A 22,729-nucleotide genomic window follows, 5' to 3' on the forward strand; every position below is an offset into this window, starting at 1 on the left:
AGTCCGCCTCCCCCCGGAGCCATCGCAAAGCTACAGCCTGACACTGCATATTGACCGCCAGTCCGCCTCCCCCGGAGCCATCGCAAAGCTACAGCCTGACACTGCATATTGACCGCCAGTCCGCCTCCCCCGGAGCCATCGCAAAGCTACAGCCTGACACTGCATATTGACCGCCAGTCCGCCTCCCCCGGAGCCATCGCAAAGCTACAGCCTGACACTGCATATTGACCGCCAGTCCGCCTCCCCCGGAGCCATCGCAAAGCTACAGCCTGACACTGCATATTGACCGCCAGTCCGCCTCCCCCCGGAGCCATCGCAAAGCTACAGCCTGACACTGCATATTGACCGCCAGTCCGCCTCCCCCGGAGCCATCGCAAAGCTACAGCCTGACACCGCATATTGACCGCCAGTCCGCTCCCCCCGGAGCCATCGCAAAGCTACAGCCTGACACTGCATATTGACCGCTAGTCCGCCTCCCCCCGGAGCCATCGCAAAGCTACAGCCTGACACTGCATATTGACCGCTAGTCCGCCTCCCCCGGAGCCATCGCAAAGCTACAGCCTGACACTGCATATTGACCGCTAGTCCGCCTCCCCGGAGCCATCGCAAAGCTACAGCCTGACACTGCATATTGACCCTAGTCCGCCTCCCCCGGAGCCATCGCAAAGCTACAGCCTGACACTGCATATTGACCGCTAGTCCGCCTCCCCCGGAGCCATCGCAAAGCTACAGCCTGACACTGCATATTGACCGCCAGTCCGCCTCCCCCGGAGCCATCGCAAAGCTACAGCCTGACACTGCATATTGACCGCCAGTCCGCCTCCCCCGGAGCCATCGCAAAGCTACAGCCTGACACTGCATATTGACCGCTAGTCCGCCTCCCCCGGAGCCATCGCAAAGCTACAGCCTGACACTGCATATTGACCGCTAGTCCGCCTCCCGCCGGAGCCATCGCAAAGCTACAGCCTGACACTGCATATTGACCGCTAGTCCGCCTCCCCCCGGAGCCATCGCAAAGCTACAACCTGACACTGGCCAAAAACATGAGAAAAACAAGTACTAGTTTTTGTTTTAATCGCTGGCTAAAACCAATAACAAAGAGATGCGTGACGTCAGTTTCGTTCCTTCTATAAAACGTTACATCAGTATAATTTTGTTGGTTTGGAATTCATTACTTTATTTTTTCGGTAAGTGACTCATTCCAACATAACACCGTTTTGTATCCGTCTGCCACATATCCGCACCGGATACAAGAAATACATTATAAATCAAAACAAATTTGAATGAATTATGTTTTGAATTCCAACAAGGGACGTAACTCCTCCCGTAGTGATTCAACATTACCATAATATTATGTTAGAGACTCCACGTTTACAGATAGGACCGTATTCTGGAAAATCACGTATCTAGAAATTTGGCCAGAAAACTCGTCCTTCAAATATCTATCGATTTAGATGACTCTCGTCTTAGTAAAAACGTTCAAACCTGGGACTTCGCGAAGTCCTTTCATAAAGTCCCAGGCTCGAGAGTTTTTGCCACGTTGAGGGTCATTTAAATCATTCGATATTTATTGAAGGAGACCAGTTTTATGGCCAAATTTCTAAAGATGTGTTTTTCAAGAGATAAGGGCCGTATTCTGATAAAGAAAACACTGGTTTAAAAATTTGGCCAGAAAACTCGTTTTTGGGTTGTTTTTTTTTTTTTTTTTCAAATATCCATCGATTTAAATGACACTCATCTTGACAAAGACGTTCAAACCTGGGACTTCGCGACGTATTTTAATAAAGTCCCAGGTTAGAGAGTTGTTGCCACGATGAGAGTCATTTAAATCGATGGGACGAGTTTTATGGCCAAATTATTAAATACCTGTTTTTCCAGAGTACGACTTTTAACTGGTAACGAATAGCAGACTGAAATGAAAACAAATCACCATTTTGTCCCGTCCAGGGGAACAGATTGGGTCAGGATTCGATGGGAGAAAGTGTTGCAATGACGTCAGCTATTGTCGAAAAATAACCTTGAGAAAAATAATCAAAATTATGATTGACCATATAAAGATAATAAGGATTTAAATGATGTTTACATTCGTGTTTGTCCTTTTGGTGAGTAGAGTTTTGATGTAGTTGTGTTTAGTTTTACTCCAGATGTGTCTGTGTGTATAGATAGTTCGAAGATGACGTCACCCAGGTCTTTGTTTATTGTATTTTGCCAGCCACATTTATGAGTAATTCTCACTAAACTGTATTAACCCAGACTATAGATAGTATGCAGATGACGTCACTCAGGCCTTTGTTATGGTTTTTGCCATCCGCGTTTGTGAGTTGTTCTCACTAAATTGTATTAACCAGACTATAACAGTTCATGGATACACAGAGTTTGTGTGTTGGTCCGTTATACTTCCGGATGGCAATGTTGTGAACTCCTTGGCCAAGCGCATTCTATCTATAGATAGTTCGAAGATGACGTCACTCAGGTCTTTGTTTATTGTTTTTTGCCAGCCACATTTATGAGTAATTCTCACTAAACTGTATTAACCCAGACTATAGATAGTATGCAGATGACGTCACTCAGGCTTTTGTTATTGTTTTTGCCATCCGCGTTTGTGAGTTGTTCTCACTAAACTGTATTAACCAGACTATAAAAGTTCATGGGTACACAGGGTTTGTGTGTTGGTCCGTTATACTTCCGGATGGCAATGTTGTGAACTCCTTGGCCAAGCGCATTCTATCTATAAGCGATCAAGGTTACACAGAGTTTTCTTTGTTTGTCCGTTATAATTCAGGATGGCAATGTTGTGAGCTTCTTGGCCAAGCGCATCACTCTCTATAGATAGTGTGCGCTTGGCTAACAAGCTCACAACATTGCCATCCGGAAGTATAACGAACCAACAGACAACAATCTGTGTTAACCATGAACATGTATAGTCTGGTAAAAACAGTTTAGTGAGAATTACTCATAAACGCGGATGGCAAAAAACAATAGCAAAGACCTGAGTGACGTCATCTTCATTCTATCTATTGGTGGTGGTGGTGGTGATGGTGGTGGTGGTGGTGGTGGTGGTGGTGGTGGTGGTGATGGTGGTGGTGGTGGTGATGGTGGTGGTGGTGGTGGTGGTGATGGTGGTGGTGGTGGTGGTGGTGGTGGTGGTGGTGGTGGTGGTGGTGTTATTGTCCGTTCCGAGACCCGTGATCACAGATTATTGCAAATACGCTTCAACAGACGTGACGTCACTTACCTCGTAATGACTCATGGTAACTTAGTAACTGGCTCTAAACTATCGGAACAATGGCGGACGCCCTTATAAAATATTTCTCCGACGAGCATAAAAGCGTATCCAGAGGAGAAAAAAAAACATTATAGATCTGATCATGTTTTGACTTTTACACATTCTGATCACAAGACATATGAAAAGATCTAGCCAGCATGAAGAATCAAAAGTAGCGATTTGTTTAGAACAACGATGGCCGCCGTTGCTGGGCGACGTGACATCAGACTATTGAATCAAATTCCTCCAAAGTACAAAATGTGGTGCCGCGATTTATTGCATGCGGGCTTATAGATAGAATGAAGTTGACGTCACTCAGGTCTTTGTTATTATTTTTTCGCCATCCACGTTTATGAGTAATTCTCACTGAACTGTATTATCCAGACTATAAAAGTTAATGGTAACACATTTTTGTATGTTGGTCCGTTATACTCCCGGATGGCAATGTTGTGAGCTTCTTAGCCAAGCGCATACTAAGTATATCTTAATTGACATTACGAATTTTGAATACCGATAGAGATAGACCCACGTGCACTCATTTAAAGGTCTGATAACCAATACCTTCTGGGCTCATTGTTGTAATGGAAATCTAAAACAAATTACGCAAAATATGATTGTCCATTCCAACAACGTTACACTAGGCCTGTAGGTGGGTTCGGTAGTTAGACCTGAATATATGTACACGTTGTGATAGACCTGACAATATTTTCCAATGCCGAACTCCTTTGATCTTTTCATCCTTTGAAATAAAGCACGACTCAAACGTTAAAATGTTTACAGTAATCGTGTGTTGATTCCCTTTGCCGTGGGGAAAATAGGGAATGAGATTAGCGGAATAAGAGTAGCGTCCCTTGATTGGACGTCACCCATAGTCTGTGACGTCACAGGCGGAAAATTTATTAGAGAGAGAACGTCATGTTGGCGAGGACGAGAGATGCATGCGCACAACCAACATGACGATCTCTCTCTAATAACTTTTCCGCCGGTGACGTCACAGACTATGGGTGACGTCCAAGCAAGGGACGCTACTCTTCCGCTAATCTCATTCCCTATACGGATAGCCTTCAAATATTTCACAGTGTTGAAGACAGACTCGACGCGTTTATAATATATGTCTACCCTGGTGGCCAACGGACATGTGATATATTGAAGGACACATGCAGCCTGTTAGGTGCTCATACATTTGCCGGACAAAGACATTGATGTCAAAAAAACAGCGGATCCTCCGAATTCTTACGGCCTTTCCTATGGGACGATTAGAAATGCATTTCACAAAGACAAAATCTCCTACAAACTTCCCCCTAAAGTTAAGTGTATCACTGCAGCGATGTGGTCAAGTGGTATGACACTCGCGTTCGAATCGGAAGGTCCTGAGTGCGAGCGTCGCTGGGCGCGTAGTTGGAAAAGCCTTGGAAAAGGCTCTTTACTCACATTCTCTCACCGTACTCAGGTGTAAAATGAGTACCTGGCCGTTAACATCGTTGTTTCTGTCGGGAAAACAATTGTAATATCGCTTTACAGGCGCCATGACTCGATCTACATGTTACGTGTTGCTGTTAGTCAGGGGCCCCTTGTAAAGCGCTTTTAGCACATTTAGTGGATATTCCGCTATATAACAGCTCAACCTTTTTTTTAATTTTTTTTTTTGGTATTTAGTTAAAAGTCATGAGTACTGAGGGTCTTCTATAGATAGTTCGAAGATGACGTCACTCAGGTCTTTGTTATTGTTTTTTGCCATCCGCGTTTATGAGTAATGCTCACTGAACTGTATTAACCCGACTATAAACGTTAATGGATACACACAGTTTTGTGTGTTGATCCATTATACTTCCGGATGGCAATGTTATGAGCTTCTTAGCCAAGCGCATACTATCTATAGACATCAGTAAACCGCCGCCATCGTTAACGTCTGCTTGACACGTCCATAGAAATGACGTCACTATCTAAGGCGATGATCACGGAAAGAAATAGGAGAGAAAATTGTAATGTAAAAAAAAATAAACTGGTTCCCATTGCATTGGAAGTGTAAAAAACACATTCTTTCGGAAGAGTGAATGACTGAATACATGCCGTGTGTAAATGATCTTCTGGTGTCAGAGTGATGGCATCTGATTTTCTAGTCTATAATTCTTATTTTGATTGTTCTTCCCCAGACATTATTTCCTGGAAAGAGTACGTGCCATGGAGAATGTCTGTCTGTGGAAAGACAAACTGAAGCATTTGTCCGATATTTGAGAGCCAAGGCCAAAACGACAACATTCTGCCTTTTACTCCCAATTTAACGTGCCGCGTACATTTCTGGAGCCAGATGTCTCGTACCAGGGCTCTCATCACTCAAACTGTTGGACTGGAATTCATTCAAACGAAATCCCGTCAAATGGGAACATTCCCAGGTCGATGTTTCCTCAAAACTTGGAAGTTAATACAATCGTTAAAAATAAGGTCAATGTTAGCTGTATAGGAATTTACTTGTCCAAGACGTGGGTTCTGACATCGGATCATTGCGTGTCCAGAGATACCGTGAGAAAGACCTACGATATCACCAAGTCTTTTGACGATCTAGCTCTTATTCATAGGGAGAAGGAAAATGAAAGAGCGAGTCCTTGGTGTGCTCCTGCCAGTCACACTGATATCCCACACTCCACAGACACTCTGTGTATCGTTCTGAAATGGGCTGGTAATCGAATCAGTTATAAATACGTAAAGGTCATATCGAATACGAATACCTTCATCTATGCAGAAAATAGAGAAGTGAGGGAACAGCTCGGACATTACGAAGGACCGTTGATGTGTCCGATCAACAGGAGATTTATCCCAGTAGGGATGATGTCACATAGTCACTGCAAAGAATCGCTGGAGAAACATGATCCGGCATTTGTCAGAATTTCTCATTATCTTGAATGGATCAAAGATAGCCTGGACAGAACCAATAAATAGATTTTCATGAGAGTGCTTAAAAGGTCCAGAGCTGCTACGGTTTGGACAAAATTGACGGAAATATTTCCGAAATGCCAATGGAAAGTTTCCCGTATTGACGAAAAGAGTTGCTGGAGACAAGACTTTGTTTTTGTTTGTTTTGTTTGTTTGTTTTTTTTTTTTTTTTTTTTTTTTTTTGTTTTTTTTTCATTACCTAATACAGTCTTTTGGTTAATATCTGACAAAAATAAGCTTGCACTTACTTGTAGCTGTGTGGAGTTGTACCGATTAAACGAATAGGTACAAATTTAAACCATTTGAAATGTTTTTCATGATTATTATATGCTTCGTCTGTTATTGGAGAAATTGTAAAAAGACGAGACCAGGGACTTCTTTTAAAGCGTTTTGAGCACGGTTAAGTGGATATTGCTCTATCTAAAAGATCAAGATTATTGAGGTTTTTTTTCTCCTTTTCTTTCTTTCCTTTTTTGTTTTAATATTGAAAACTTTGATGTCGTGTAAAATAGATGACCAATTTTATCCATAACTTGGGATGGCATTATCATTTTTTTTTTTAATTCTGACTTCATTCGGACATATATAAGCAGGAATAGAATATTTTATTTTATTCTTTTCTATTTGTTTTCCACGTCCATTTCTTTATTGTTGTTCTAACGAAGGGTTTGTACCCGAAACGTCCATTTCATGTACCGTTCTCATCCGAAGCCTTTCTCTTTTCACCTTTTCATTAGCACTGGCTTGGATGTAGAGTGATGATGATGATGATGATGATGATGATGATGATGATGAGATGATGATGATGATGATGATGATGAGAAGAGGGTGGAGGAGAGAGGAGAGAGAGAGAGAGAGAGAGAGAGAGAGAGAGAGAGAGAGAGAGAGAGAGAGAGAGAGAGAGAGAGAGAGAGAGAGAGAGAGAGAGAGAGAGAGAAGAGAGAGAGAGAGAGAGAGAGGGAGAGAGAGAGAGAGAGAGAGATAGAATAAGGAGCAGTAACTTTCTTTTCAACGTAAACTCCTACTCGTCGATGACTGATAATCCAGAGTAACTTCCCTTGCACTGTTACGATGGCAAAACAGCGCTGCCATTTTGTGTCTAAACAGGAAGTTAAAGTTCCTAGAATTATCTGTCAACAAACTGCGAAATCAACGCATTGGCTGCAAGTGCTCTGCACTTATTTGTCTTTCATACATTCATTGATCAAAATAATAAATTGCCGTTACATTTCAGTCGAGTAATATCAATACTTAAATTGGTAAAATGGCAGGAGAAGTGCCATGTGCAACGTACATGGCACTGTACATAATTTCAATGCACCTTGTCAACAGCAATGGACGTTCCAGTTCTTCTCAACATTGGAAGTTGAATTTATCTTCTGGTAAGAATTAAGTGGAGGGATGTATTATTCTAGTTCTAGTCTGGAGATCCCGATCATGGAGTATCTCTAAGATTGAAAAATCATTAGATGGAGTTCTAACTAAAGGCTATCGTTATTGCCAGACATGTCTGTCAATGAATGAATGAACGATTATCTTATTCTTATCAATCAGTATCAGAATCAGACACTGTTATTACAACAGTTATGATTGTGGATGAACTGTCTGGCAATAACAAAAGGCCAGGCTTTTTTATTATAATAAAAACCCTGGCCTTTTGTTTTTGACAGATACGTTGGCAGAAAAATGTTATGTAAAATGTCAAACTGGGCGTCAAAATTACCAGATAATAAGAAAAAAATGTCAGTGACCAGTGGTAATTTGTGTCGGCTGTGATTATCCCCAGACACCTGTCTGGGGATAACGAAATTTCGTTATTCCAAGACATGTATTTGAAACTCCGCTCTTTTAAACAATTATCCACATTCCAGAATATGGAATGTTTCCAAATGCAATAGAAATAAGGAAAATTAATAAAATATCTATAAAAACATAAAATTAACCAACATTAAATCAGTTGTTATTGTTACTACATATATACACAATATGCGTCGACTTCGAAGTGGGTGTCATGGCCGAATGGTTTAGTCGTCTGCCCTGTAAGTTTTACCAGAATCGACATTGCGGGTTCAAATCCTGGTTTTATGTTTTTATAGATATTTTATTAATTTTCCTTATTTCTATGTGCATTTTAGAAACATTCCATATTCTGGAATGTGGATAATTGTTTAAAAGAGCGGAGTTTCAAATACATGTCTGGGAATAACGAATTTTCATTAGGTGTCTGGGGATAATCACAGCGAACATTAAATCAGTTGTTACTACATATACACAATATGCGTCGACTTCGAAGTAGGTGTCATGGCCAAATGGTTTAGTCGTCTGCCCTGGGAAGTTTTACCAGAATCGACGATGTGGGTTCAAATCCTGGTTCCGCCACTTTTTTATATTTTAAAAAAAATTCCGTCTTCTTTTTACAGAACGTTGCAAGGGCTAAATGTCCCATCCATCCTCCCCCACCTCTTTTTTTTAAAAAAACCTCTCACTCTCTCTCTCTCTCTCTCTCTCTCCCTCTCTCTCTCTCTCTCTCTCTCTCTCTCTCTCTCTCTCTCTCTCTCTCTCATTCTCTTGGTTCCTTTCTAGTTTCTACAAGATATGAAGTGAATAGAAAAGTGCCAGAAGACAATAGAGAATAAAAAATTTTTCGCGGCGGTGGTGGGGTTTGAACCTGCGACCTTATTGGTACGACAACTCCGCCTGGCAGGTGAGAGCGTGGCTCTACCGTGTGAGCTATCCACGAACACAAAAATATTCGTTTCAAACTCAAAGTCATTACTAGATCCCTCTCTCACCCACTTCTTGAGATCGCCGATTCGTTCGTACACCACCATCGCGAATAATTTTGACCAGCAGTTAAGCTTAATAGCCAATATTCTCAACACAAACATATAACATAGAAACGATTGAGACATTGAGTATGCTCCGGTGTATGGGGTGAATTTTAATTCAGAAAAGTGAGTGGAGCAGGCACTTATGTTGGTAACAACAAGATATGAAGTGAATAGAAAAGTGCCAGAAGACAATAGAGAATAAAAAATTTTTTATTCTCTATTGTCTTCTGGCACTTTTCTATTCACTTCATATCTTGTTGTTACCAACATAAGTGCCTGCTCCACTCACTTTTCTGAATTAAAATTCACCCCATACACCGGAGCATACTCAATGTCTCAATCGTTTCTATGTTATATGTTTGTGTTGAGAATATTGGCTATTAAGCTTAACTGCTGGTCAAAATTATTCGCGATGGTGGTGTACGAACGAATCGGCGATCTCAAGAAGTGGGTGAGAGAGGGATCTAGTAATGACTTTGAGTTTGAAACGAAATATTTTTGTGTTCGTGGATAGCTCACACGGTAGAGCCACGCTCTCACCTGCCAGGCGGAGTTGTCGTACCAATAAGGTCGCAGGTTCAAACCCCACCACCGCCGCGAAAAAAAAATTTTTTATTCTCTATTGTCTTCTGGCACTTTTCTATTCACTTCATATCTTGTTGTTACCAACATAAGTGCCTGCTCCACTCACTTTTCTGAATTAAAATTCACCCCATACACCGGAGCATACTCAATGTCTCAATCGTTTCTATGTTATATGTTTGTGTTGAGAATATTGGCTATTAAGCTTAACTGCTGGTCAAAATTATTCGCGATGGTGGTGTACGAACGAATCGGCGATCTCAAGAAGTGGGTGAGAGAGGGATCTAGTAATGACTTTGAGTTTGAAACGAATATTTTTGTGTTCGTGGATAGCTCACACGGTAGAGCCACGCTCTCACCTGCCAGGCGGAGTTGTCGTACCAATAAGGTCGCAGGTTCAAACCCCACCACCGCCGCGAAAAAAAAATTTTTTATTCTCTATTGTCTTCTGGCACTTTTCTATTCACTTCATATCTTGTTGTTACCAACATAAGTGCCTGCTCCACTCACTTTTCTGAATTAAAATTCACCCCATACACCGGAGCATACTCAATGTCTCAATCGTTTCTATGTTATATGTTTGTGTTGAGAATATTGGCTATTAAGCTTAACTGCTGGTCAAAATTATTCGCGATGGTGGTGTACGAACGAATCGGCGATCTCAAGAAGTGGGTGAGAGAGGGATCTAGTAATGACTTTGAGTTTGAAACGAATATTTTTGTGTTCGTGGATAGCTCACACGGTAGAGCCACGCTCTCACCTGCCAGGCGGAGTTGTCGTACCAATAAGGTCGCAGGTTCAAACCCCACCACCGCCGCGAAAAAAAAATTTTTTATTCTCTATTGTCTTCTGGCACTTTTCTATTCACTTCATATCTTGTTGTTACCAACATAAGTGCCTGCTCCACTCACTTTTCTGAATTAAAATTCACCCCATACACCGGAGCATACTCAATGTCTCAATCGTTTCTATGTTATGTTTGTGTTGAGAATATTGGCTATTAAGCTTAACTGCTGGTCAAAATTATTCGCGATGGTGGTGTACGAACGAATCGGCGATCTCAAGAAGTGGGTGAGAGAGGGATCTAGTAATGACTTTGAGTTTGAAACGAATATTTTTGTGTTCGTGGATAGCTCACACGGTAGAGCCACGCTCTCACCTGCCAGGCGGAGTTGTCGTACCAATAAGGTCGCAGGTTCAAACCCCACCACCGCCGCGAAAAATTTTTTATTCTCTATTGTCTTCTGGCACTTTTCTATTCACTTCATATCTTGTTGTTACCAACATAAGTGCCTGCTCCACTCACTTTTCTGAATTAAAATTCACCCCATACACCGGAGCATACTCAATGTCTCAATCGTTTCTATGTTATATGTTTGTGTTGAGAATATTGGCTATTAAGCTTAACTGCTGGTCAAAATTATTCGCGATGGTGGTGTACGAACGAATCGGCGATCTCAAGAAGTGGGTGAGAGAGGGATCTAGTAATGACTTTGAGTTTGAAACGAATATTTTTGTGTTCGTGGATAGCTCACACGGTAGAGCCACGCTCTCACCTGCCAGGCGGAGTTGTCGTACCAATAAGGTCGCAGGTTCAAACCCCACCACCGCCGCGGAAAAAATTTTTTATTCTCTATTGTCTTCTGGCACTTTTCTATTCACTTCATATCTTGTTGTTACCAACATAAGTGCCTGCTCCACTCACTTTTCTGAATTAAAATTCACCCCATACACCGGAGCATACTCAATGTCTCAATCGTTTCTATGTTATATGTTTGTGTTGAGAATATTGGCTATTAAGCTTAACTGCTGGTCAAAATTATTCGCGATGGTGGTGTACGAACGAATCGGCGATCTCAAGAAGTGGGTGAGAGAGGGATCTAGTAATGACTTTGAGTTTGAAACGAATATTTTTGTGTTCGTGGATAGCTCACACGTAGAGCCACGCTCTCACCTGCCAGGCGGAGTTGTCGTACCAATAAGGTCGCAGGTTCAAACCCCACCACCGCCGCGGAAAAAATTTTTTATTCTCTATTGTCTTCTGGCACTTTTCTATTCACTTCATATCTTGTTGTTACCAACATAAGTGCCTGCTCCACTCACTTTTCTGAATTAAAATTCACCCCATACACCGGAGCATACTCAATGTCTCAATCGTTTCTATGTTATATGTTTGTGTTGAGAATATTGGCTATTAAGCTTAACTGCTGGTCAAAATTATTCGCGATGGTGGTGTACGAACGAATCGGCGATCTCAAGAAGTGGGTGAGAGAGGGATCTAGTAATGACTTTGAGTTTGAAACGAATATTTTTGTGTTCGTGGATAGCTCACACGGTAGAGCCACGCTCTCACCTGCCAGGCGGAGTTGTCGTACCAATAAGGTCGCAGGTTCAAACCCCACCACCGCCGCAAAAAATTTTTATTCTCTATTGTCTTCTGGCACTTTTCTATTCACTTCATATCTTGTTGTTACCAACATAAGTGCCTGCTCCACTCACTTTTCTGAATTAAAATTTCTAGTTTCTAGCAAATTGTCATATTCGTCCCCACCCCGATCTCAAAAAGTGTCTAAAAAGAATAAATAATTAAAAAGCAAACAAACAGAAATATTCAGAGAGCGACCAAATGGTCAGATAGAGGAGAAAAAAACAAACAATAATTATTTTCTTTAATAAAAACAATTTTAAGAAATTCATGCTCAGAAAAGGAACAAAAGGCCAAACAAAAAGGAGAAAAGAATAGACTCGCACAAAAAAAAAAAAAGGTGGGGGGAGGATGGATGAGACATTTATCCCTTGCAACGTTCTGTTAAAAGAAGACGGCATTTTTTTTAAAATATTAAAAAGTGGCGGAACCAGGATTCGAACCCACAACGTCGATTCTGGTAAAACTTACAGGCCAGACGACTAAACCATTTGGCCATGACACCCACTTCGAAGTCGACGCATATTGTGTATATGTAGTAACAACTGATATAATGTTGGTTAATTTTATGTTTTTATAGATATTTTATTAACTTTCCTTATTTCTATGTGCAGTTGGAAACATTCCATATTCTGGAATGTGGATAATTGTTTAAAAGAGCGGCGTTTCAAATATGTGTCTTGGGATAACGAAATTTCGACAGGCGTCTGGGGATAATCACAGCGTATGAAAAAATGTCAGTGGCCAGTGGTAATATGTGTCCCAATTACAATTCAGTATAAATTTCGTTGTGATCAGACACTGTCTGGCAGTAACAATGGGAGATTATACACAGACACTTTTTTGAAATTCTGCTCTTTTAAACATTTATCTACATTCCAGAATATGGAGACTTTTGTAATGCACACAGAAATAAGTTAAAGTTAATAAAATATCAATAAAAGCATAAAATTACACAACAATAAATCAGTCGATGGATAGAAGGTTACTATAAATATACACAATATGACATTCGTGTGGGTGTTGTGGCCGAATGGTTAAATCGTCTGCCTTAGAAGGCTTGTCGGAGTCGACGTTATGAGTCAAATAATTGGCTGTCATTATCCCCAGACAGGTGTCTGGGGATAACGAATTTTCATTATTACATTACAGGTGTCTGGGGAAAATCACAGCGCAAATAATTAGAGCAAAATATAGAGAATGAATTAAAATTGAATGATTATCGGAGAGATATAAAAATTTCAACTAATTAAAAAGCTCGGAACAAAAGGGAAAACAATGAACATCATTTGGGAAGTAAAAAAGGAAAAAAAAAAATGGAGTGGGGGGGGAGGGTGGGGGGGAGCGAGCAGAGATTCGCTATCTGAAGGACTACATCCTTCTGTTGTTTTATACAGTCCGATGTTCCTGCTCGTAGTTTAAACTGGAGACAGTTTAACTTTTAAAAGTAAAATCTGACTCTATGAATATCATCCAACTTGGTCGTTCCTCGTATTGTTGCCATGAAGATTCTCCAGTTGTCTCTGCCTTGTCCATTTTCCCAGATGGTTGATAGATCTGCCAGTCGTGTGAATCTTTTCAAGTTTAGTATATTAGTAAACCAGCCAAATTTTACAAATTTTTAGTAATTTTAGGAATTTTAGACAAATTTCAGGGGCAATTACGAAAATACGAAATTTCATGGAAAATTAAGAATTTTTAATTCTCAGTAATACTTAAACTTAAATAATAGTAATGATAATAATAATAATAATAATAATAATAATAATAATAATAATAATAATAATAATAATAATGATTGTAATAATAATAATACTAATAGTAATAGTAGTAATAATAATATGATTATAATAATGATAATGATAATAGTAATAATAATAATAATAATGATAGTAATACTAATAATAATGATAAGAACTACTACTACTACTACTATGACTACTACTATAATAATATTGATGATTAACAATGATAATGATGATAATAATAATAATAATAATAATAATGATGATGATGATGATGACAATATAAATAACTACATTAATAATAATGATGATTATGATGATGACGATGATGATAATAATAACAATAATAAACCATTTCTACAGCACATATAGACATGACAGTGTAAGGCTAATGTTGAAATGATCATCAATGTCAAATTGTGTTGTTCGCACACGATTTCAGCAATTACTCATTTCCGTGTCAAATTACTAAAAATTGACATAAAAATTATTAAATTTGAAGTTTTCAATTTGGCAGGTCTGTAAAGTTTAGTAAAAGAAAAAAAAGATAAAGTTTGATAAGTTTTGATTATTCTTTGTTTTCCGTGTGTACCAGGGACTGTGGAACAAGCGTCGGCAGAACCAAGACCCACAAGCAACACCAGTCGAAGTCACAACAACAACAGTACCAGAAACAATACCTACGACGACTCCTACGTCGCTCAAGACAACGGCGGAGATCACGACTTACTGTTCAAAGAGATATCTGCCGAAGAGAGAATGATGGGAATTTTATCAAATCGGGTTTTCTCCGGCCAGGGCAGCGGGTCAGAATGGATTGTCATGGCCGACGCAGGTCTCGACATTCAAAATGGTTTTGTGAATTGTAGTGTGAATTCTACAGGCCATAGGAACTGTGTGAATAGTAATAGTACTGCTTCCCATAATAGTCATAATAATAAAACAAATGGTGCTAGTATTGGCCGAAATAATAAAATAGATCAAGATATTGTGACAACAGATTTTCATAAGAGGGATCTGAATCAGCAAAAGTAAGTTTGTCTTCATTTCCTCCACCATCAATTCCTCTGTCTTCATTTCCTCCACCATCAATTCCTCTGTCTTCATTTCCTCCACCATCAATTCCTCTGTCTTCATTTCCTCCACCATTTTCTCCTCAACACTTTTCCTCTTCTTTACTTATTTATTTATTTTTCCTCTTCTTTTTTTTCCTTTTCTTCATCTTCTTTTAATCTTCTTCTTTTACGTTATCTTCTTCTTCTTCTTCTTCTTCTTCTTCTTCTTCTTCTTCTTCTTCTTCTTCTTCTTCTTCTTCTTCTTCTTCTTCTTCTTCTTCTTCTTCTTCTTCTTCTTCTTCTTCTTCTTCTTCTAATTATTATTATTATTATTATTATTATTATTATTATTATTATTATTATTATTATTATTATTATTATTATTATTATTATTAATATTATTATCATTATTATTACTATTTATTCTTTTCTCACAGGCTTTCTAAAAATACCAAAGTAAAGAAACCACCAGCATTGACGTGCGGCAAACCAGCCAATAGTTCTCAGTACGATCATTTGAGAGGTGAGATAGTGACCAGAATGAATGTGTTACAGTCAATGACATAATGTGTTACAGTCAATGACATAATGTGTTACAGTCAATGACATAATGTGTTACAGTCAATGACATAATGTGTTACAGTCAATGATATAATGTGTTACAGTCAATGACATAACGTGTTACAGTCAATGACATAATGTGTTACAGTCAATGACATAACATGTTACAGTCAATGACATAACGTGTTACAGTCAATGACATAACGTGTTACAGTCAATGACATAACGTGTCACAGTCAATGAAATAACATGTTACAGTCAATGACATAATGTGTTACAGTCAATGACATAATATGTTACAGTCAATGACATAATGTGTTACAGTCAATGACATAATGTGTTACAGTCAATGACTATATGTGTTACAGTCAATGACATAATGTGTTACAGTCAATGACATAATGTGTTACAGTCAATGACATAACGTGTTACAGTCAATGACATAATGTGTTACAGTCAATGACATAACGTGTTACAGTCAATGACATAATGTGTTACAGTCAATGACATAATGTGTTACAGTCAATGACATAACATGTTACAGTCAATGACATAATGTGTTACAGTCAATGACATAATGTGTTACAGTCAATGACATAATGTGTTACAGTCAATGACATAACATGTTACAGTCAATGACATAACGTGTTACAGTCAATGACATAACGTGTTACAGTCAATGACATAATGTGTTACAGTCAATGACATAATGTGTTACAGTCAATGACATAATGTGTTACAGTCAATGACATAATGTGTTACAGTCAATGACATAATGTGTTACAGTCAATGACATAACGTGTTACAGTCAATGACATAATGTGTTACAGTCAATGACATAATATGTTACAGTCAATGACATAACGTGTTACAGTCAATGACATAATGTGTCACAGTCAATGACATAATGTGTTACAGTCAATGACATAATGTGTCACAGTCAATGACATAATGTGTTACAGTCAATGACATAACGTGTTACAGTCAATGACATAATGTGTCACAGTCAATGAAATAACATGTTACAGTCAATGACATAATGTGTTACAGTCAATGACGTAATGTGTTACAGTCAATGATATAATGTGTTACAGTCAATGACATAACATGTTACAGTCAATGACATAATGTGTTACAGTCAATGACATAATGTGTTACAGTCAATGACATAATGTGTTACAGTCAATGACATAATATGTTACAGTCAATGACATAATGTCAACGTTATGTCATTAATGTGTTACAGTCAATGACATAATGTGTTACAGTCAATGACATAATGTGTTACAGTCAATGACATAACGTGTTACAGTCAATGACATAATGTGTTACAGTCAATGACATAATGTGTTACAGTCCATGGCATAATATGTTACAGTCAATGACATAATCAGTGGGATGGTGAAAAGGTTTGAACTGAGATATTGCCAAGTTTAGTGAGAAGGTCCATTGTTATCAGAAATAACTTCAAGTCATAAATGATTAATTCAACCATTTTTTTACATCTTCGGGAAATATCAAAGCTTAATTTCAATTTTAAATATTTTAGTTTACAGCTAGTCAGTCAAGTTGACAAGTCTACAAGGCATTGTCAATTGATTGTCTATACGGTTTTCTATCTGTCAAAGAATTCCAATGGAATGGATTTAAGTCATTTGAAATTGTCCAGGAGGACGGATATTTTCTGATAGTTTTTTTTTTTCTGGTCTTTTTTTTTCTTCCTTGCGTTGTCTGTCACTGTTTCATAGACACGTTGTCTGTCACTGTTTCATAGACACGTTGTCTGTCACTGTTTCATAGACACGTTGTCAAATCTGTATGTATACAGGATATTTCCATTATTTGTGAACGACACAAATGCCAGTTTTCATTTCTTCATCATTCACAAACTTTGTGTCATTTTTTTTTTTTAATCTCGCTTTTTTTTTTTTTTTCGCACGATATTGATTTGAATAAAAAGCATCGGGAACAGCTGCTTTCATTTTATTTAAAAGATTAAAAGAATCGACAGTGATAATTTTTTTTCCTTCTTACTTTTTACTTTCCTGTCCCTCCCTGTCCCTCCCTGCCTCTAGCTACCTTGTCGTGGTGGGAAGAGGGTGGGAGGGGGGTGTTCAGGTGCATACTGCAGGGGGCAAGAAACCTACTGGTCGACCGTAACTTGACCTTCCAGGTATTCTCAGACAGTCTGCCCTGGTGTGCATGAGTTGAATGGCAATCCAACCAGGGCTAAATATTGGTGAAAAGGAAGGTTTAGTTTTTTAGAACCTATAACATTCAAGACTTTGAAGCATTTTCGGACTATGCTGATGGTAAACTATTTATTTTTTATGTTATTTCAAGTGACTTTTTCTATTTCCCTCGGAAACGACGAATTTTTGAAATTTCAGGTAGGCAGATCCGTGTTAGCCTGGGCTGTGTCCTGGGCATTTCATCAAGGTTTCTGTTATTTTTCCCTCCACTCTGCAGACATTTCATCAAGGTTTCTGTTATTTTTCCCCCCACCCTGCAGACATTTCATCGTTTCTGTTATTTTTCCCTCCACCCTGCAGACATTTCATCAAGGTTTCTGTTATTTTTCCCCCCACCCTGCAGACATTTCATCAAGGTTTCTGTTATTTTTTCCTCCACCCTGAAGACATTTCATCAAGGTTTCTGTTATTTTTCCCTCCACCCTGCAGACATTTCATCGTTTCTGTTATTTTTCCCTCCACCCTGCAGACATTTCATCAAGGTTTCTGTTATTTTTCCCCCCACCCTGCAGACATTTCATCAAGGTTTCTGTTATTTTTCCCTCCACCCTGCAGACATTTCATCAAGGTTTCTGTTATTTTTCCCCCCACCTGCAGACATTTCATCAAGGTTTCTGTTATTTTTCCCTCCACCCTGAAGACATTTCATCGTTTCTGTTATTTTTCCCTCCACCCTGCAGACATTTCATCGTTTCTGTTATTTTTCCCTCGACCCTGCAGACATTTCATCAAGGTTTCTGTTATTTTTCCTCCACCCTGCAGACATTTCATCAAGGTTTCTGTTATTTTTCTCCCCACCCTGCAGACATTTCATCAAGGTTTCTGTTATTTTTCCCTCCACCCTGCAGACATTTCATCAAGGTTTCTGTTATTTTTCCCCCCACCCTGCAGACATTTCATCAAGGTTTCTGTTATTTTTCCCTCCACTCTGCAGACATTTCACCAAGGTTTCTGTTATTTTTCCCTCCACTCTGCAGACATTTCATCAAGGTTTCTGTTATTTTTCCCTCCACCCTGCAGACATTTCATCAAGGTTTCTGTTATTTTTCCCTCCACCCTGCAGACATTTCATCAAGGTTTCTGTTATTTTTCCCTCCACCCTGCAGGCATTTCAGAACGGCACCAGCATGTTCATGTGGCCGAGCCAGACGTTGCGATGGTATTCAAAGGGTTTGGAAAGACGACAGACGTGGACATAGCCCAGCTGGAAACCAAACTGAGACGGGCCAGGCAAGACATTATCAAAAAAGGAACTCATCTGGTACATTGGTTGTCATTGTCTGGATTATCGTCATCATTATTAGTATTATTATTAGGGGGTGTAGGTAAAAAATTATTTAAACTTTAGATATTTATCTGTCTAATGGGTTCTTTTTTAAAATATGTTTTGCTGTTTGTTGGGTTTTAAAAAAAAAATTTGTGTGAGTTTTGGGGGGGTTTTTTTAACTGCTCAATTAATAATGTGCATTCCCCCCCCCCCCCCCCTTGTCTTCTTTCAGTCTGAGAAATCATCTCACATTTACAACCTGATCGGTAATTTTTGGCGGATTAAAGGAGATACCCAAAAGTCTGTGGAATGTTTCCGGAAAGCTCTGAGTATCATACCCGATGACCCCGACGTCTTGCTGAGTCTGGCCAGGGTTTTGTTTAATCTACAGGTAATTATAGTCTGTCCTTGACCTTACATAACCTTTGCCCTTTTTTCTAACTCACACCCTGACACTGACCAGAAATATACATCAAAATATATGGCCAGGCCACCAGTAGGAATGCAAGTTGTGAGTTGTATTCAATAATTCAATCAATGGGATAACTTGTTCCCTTGAGCTCGACCAGCGACAACTCACTAGATGATGTGCACTAATTCATACCTGCCAACTTTCACAGATCATCCGTAATTGTTTTGGAAATTTGATGACATTTGTGTCAGTGCATGGCAAAATCAGTCGGAAGGTGAACATTTTGGATTTGCATTAAAAAAAAAAATTTTAATAATTTTTTTTTTTGATTTTCTGAAAGAATATGCTCACTAGAGCATTTTAATCTTTATTTAAAGTAAATTGGATGATTTTTCATGAAGTTATGGCCAGATGTATGGGAAAGGTATCCAACAACTTTTCTCAAATTTCATACTTTTTCAACTTGACTAGCTGTAATAAATATTTAGTAGTGAAATTAAGCTTTGATATTTCTCGAAGGTGATGGGGTTTGAACCCACGACCTTATTGGTACGACAACTCTGCCTGGCCGGTGAGAGCGTGAAAAAGTTTTTATTCTTTATTGTCTTCTGGCACTTTTCTACTCACTCCATCTCTTGATATTTCTCGAAGATGTTCTCACAAAAACGTCCGTAATTCCAAAAGGCAAAAATGTGTGAATGGTAGATTGTACGGCTTTTCTGTTGCTGGTGACAGCTTCATTAAGAGGTCATCTGTCATAAGCACAATCTTTATGATTGGTAAATGATAAGGTGGTCTTGTGGCTTGACACTCACCTTCGAGTTGGAAGGTCCAGGGTTCAAGTTCCAATCCTAGCAGTTCAACGCTTGGAAGAGGCTCTTTCTTTTTGATTAATTTTTTTTTTCTACTGAAATAATCTCATCGTACTCAGGTGTTGAATGAGTACCTGGCTGTTAACAGCGTTATTTCTTTCTTTAAAAAAAGATATATATATATCGCCTAACAGGCACCGTGTCTCATCTCATCCTACATGTTGCTTGTAAAGCGCTTGGGCTTGTTCAATGGAAATTGGTAATTTAATTTTATTCTTTAAAATTTTATATTTATTGATTATTTTTTTAAACTAGAAACAAACCAAAACGACAATCACTCAGACTAAAATTTTAAGAATTCTTTTTTTTTCTTTTTTTCAAAAACTCCATACAGTATTTAGACGATGCAATTTTCCTGACACGGAAATCCCTGCACCACCAGCCTGCCGAGGAGAATTCCTGGCTACAACATTACACGCTGGGGGAAATTCTCAAATCCTACGGACACGTCCAGGAAGCCATCGCACAGTTTCGGAAATCCAAGGAGCTCAACCCAGGTTTCCAGCCCACCCGATCTCACCTGAGGGAATTGACGACGGATCCACACCTGTCTGTCACCCACCTGACCCTTTTTATCATTCTCTCTCTTGTCATCGGAGTTCTCTCCTTCTTGCTTTTATCCGTGGAGTCCACGCTATCCGACGGCAACGGATCATCATCGGCCGCTAACGGATTAAAAAGCCAGCCGCGTCATTTCAACAGGGCCATGGCCATGAGAAGTATTAAACTGGGGATAAATCCCAGGATGTGTCGATTGAGGAAATCCCATTCCTGAATGGGGAGATTTTCAGTTGGATTTTCAATTAATTCAACACAACTTTCACCATAGTTATTATTCTAAATTGTTTTTTAATGCTATTGTAATTAGTAATACACGAAAATTATTTCTGTCTCTTGGTGACTCACACATGGGAAAGGAAGTGAGTATTTCACTTATAGTATAGTATGTACTTTTATTATAGTATGTACTTTTATTCTAGTATGTACTTTTATTATAGTATGTACTTTTATTATAGTATGTACTTTTATTCTAGTATGTACTTTTATTATAGTATGTACTTTTATTATGGTATGTACTTATATTCTAGTATGTACTTTTATTATAGTATGTACTTTTATAGTATGTACTTTTATTATGGTATGTACTTTTATTATAGTATGTACTTTTATTATGGTATGTACTTTTATTATAGTATGTACTTATAGTATAGTATGTACTTTTATTATGGTATGTACTTTTATTATGGTATGTACTTATATTATAGTATGTACTTATAGTATAGTATGTACTTTTATTATGGTATGTACTTATATTCTAGTATGTACTTTTATTATAGTATGTACTTTTATTATAGTATGTACTTATATTCTAGTATGTACTTATATAAACATGATAACAGCAGTAGGGAAATGAGACTATATTGGATTCATGCACTTTGGAAGGTTTTAAAAGTCAACAACAAAATAAACACACATAGACATTCGCACAAAATATAAATCTGTTACAGTGTTTCATATATCTGCCGTTTTATTTATAGAGCAGTAAAGTTAGGTGCCCCAAACGTAAACAATAACAAGTTGCTAGTGATTTCCGTTAGGGGCCGGAATAATTTACGCACAATATAGGTCTCCCAATTTTGTAGTTTGAGTTGTAGGCAATACACTTTCAGTATTGAAAATATGTTTACATAAAATCTAACAGTTGCAGAAATAATAATATAAGGCTAAATTATTATGAAAATCAGGCTCCGAATAATTCTCGTTTTGTTCACACCAGCGCAATAATTTGCTCTGGTCTAAAAATAGATAGACTGTAACTTTTGATAAATTTTAGAAAATTTTACCTTTTGTTCCATAAAATATCCATATCTAGACATTATTTGATGCATGATCGAGTATTTATGAATATGTGTTTCTTTTGCCACCTAACAGCCAAATTTTAAAGGTTATTTTTTTCTATAATTTACATTGGAACGTGAGCTGTCAAGACAGGAACATGTGGTTTGCCACTTGCTTCTCGACCTTTGTTTACGTTTGGGGCACCAACTTTACTGCTCTATTTATTATTTAAAATTTTACTTTACCTTTTTGTTTGTTTTGGGTTTCTTTCCTTTTTTATTTGCTTTTATTTTTTGTTTTGTTCCTTGGGGGTTTTTTAGTCTTCCCCCCCCCCCCCCCCCCCATCCCTTCCCTGTTTCTTTATCCTTGTTTTTTGTTAATTATTATTTTGTTTTTATTTTTTTTTTATTTTTTGTTTATTATTATTCACTATTTGTTGTTTTTTATATATTTATTTCACATGTTTTTATGTATTTTTTTCACAATGTTGAAACAGCTCTTGCAAACGTGTCCATGACAATTTTAAATTGGGTTCCAATCTTGATATTAATTCAGAAAAGTGAGTGGAGCAAGCACTTATGTTGGTAACAACAAGAGATGAAGTGAGTAGGATAGTGCCAGAAGACAATAGAGAATAAAAATTTTTTGCGGCGGTGATGGGAGTTTGAACCCACGACCTTACTGGTACGACA

At 38.4% G+C, this 22,729-nt stretch overlaps 2 protein-coding genes across 2 annotated transcripts; both read left to right on the forward strand.

Moving 5' to 3' along the window:
- Nucleotides 1–1,802: 1,802 nt before the first annotated feature.
- Nucleotides 1,803–6,330, forward strand: LOC144960034 (enteropeptidase-like). Its single transcript, XM_078892983.1, has 2 exons — nucleotides 1,803–2,102; nucleotides 5,419–6,330. Exon 2 carries the CDS (start codon nucleotides 5,663–5,665, stop codon nucleotides 6,200–6,202), a length of 540 nt encoding a protein of 179 aa, XP_078749109.1. The 5' UTR covers nucleotides 1,803–2,102; nucleotides 5,419–5,662; the 3' UTR covers nucleotides 6,203–6,330.
- Nucleotides 6,331–7,283: 953 nt separating this feature from the next.
- On the forward strand, nucleotides 7,284–21,109 carry LOC144959909 (uncharacterized). The gene is made up of 6 exons (XM_078892756.1): nucleotides 7,284–7,578; nucleotides 14,375–14,810; nucleotides 15,272–15,357; nucleotides 18,754–18,908; nucleotides 19,147–19,305; nucleotides 20,533–21,109. The coding sequence occupies exons 1-6, from the start codon at nucleotides 7,461–7,463 to the stop codon at nucleotides 20,971–20,973; spliced, it is 1,395 nt and encodes a 464-aa protein (XP_078748882.1). The 5' UTR covers nucleotides 7,284–7,460; the 3' UTR covers nucleotides 20,974–21,109.
- The last annotated feature ends 1,620 nt before the right edge of the window (nucleotides 21,110–22,729 follow it).

This window comes from Berghia stephanieae, chromosome 14, assembly GCF_034508935.2.
Source record: "Berghia stephanieae isolate SIO BIC M18660-M18661 chromosome 14, UCSD_Bste_1.3, whole genome shotgun sequence".
Classification (NCBI taxonomy): Eukaryota; Metazoa; Mollusca; class Gastropoda; order Nudibranchia; family Aeolidiidae; genus Berghia; species Berghia stephanieae.

Excerpts from the sequence above, each read along its gene's own strand:
- LOC144960034 (XM_078892983.1), top strand. The coding sequence starts at position 5,663 with ATGTTTCCTCAAAACTTGGAAGTTAATACAATCGTTAAAAATAAGGTC.
- LOC144959909 (XM_078892756.1), top strand. The coding sequence starts at position 7,461 with ATGGCAGGAGAAGTGCCATGTGCAACGTACATGGCACTGTACATAATT. Across the intron at positions 7,579-14,374 it reads GAAGTTGAATTTATCTTCTG|GGACTGTGGAACAAGCGTCG; the intron begins GTAAGAATTAAG and ends CGTGTGTACCAG. Across the intron at positions 18,909-19,146 it reads TCAAAAAAGGAACTCATCTG|TCTGAGAAATCATCTCACAT; the intron begins GTACATTGGTTG and ends GTCTTCTTTCAG.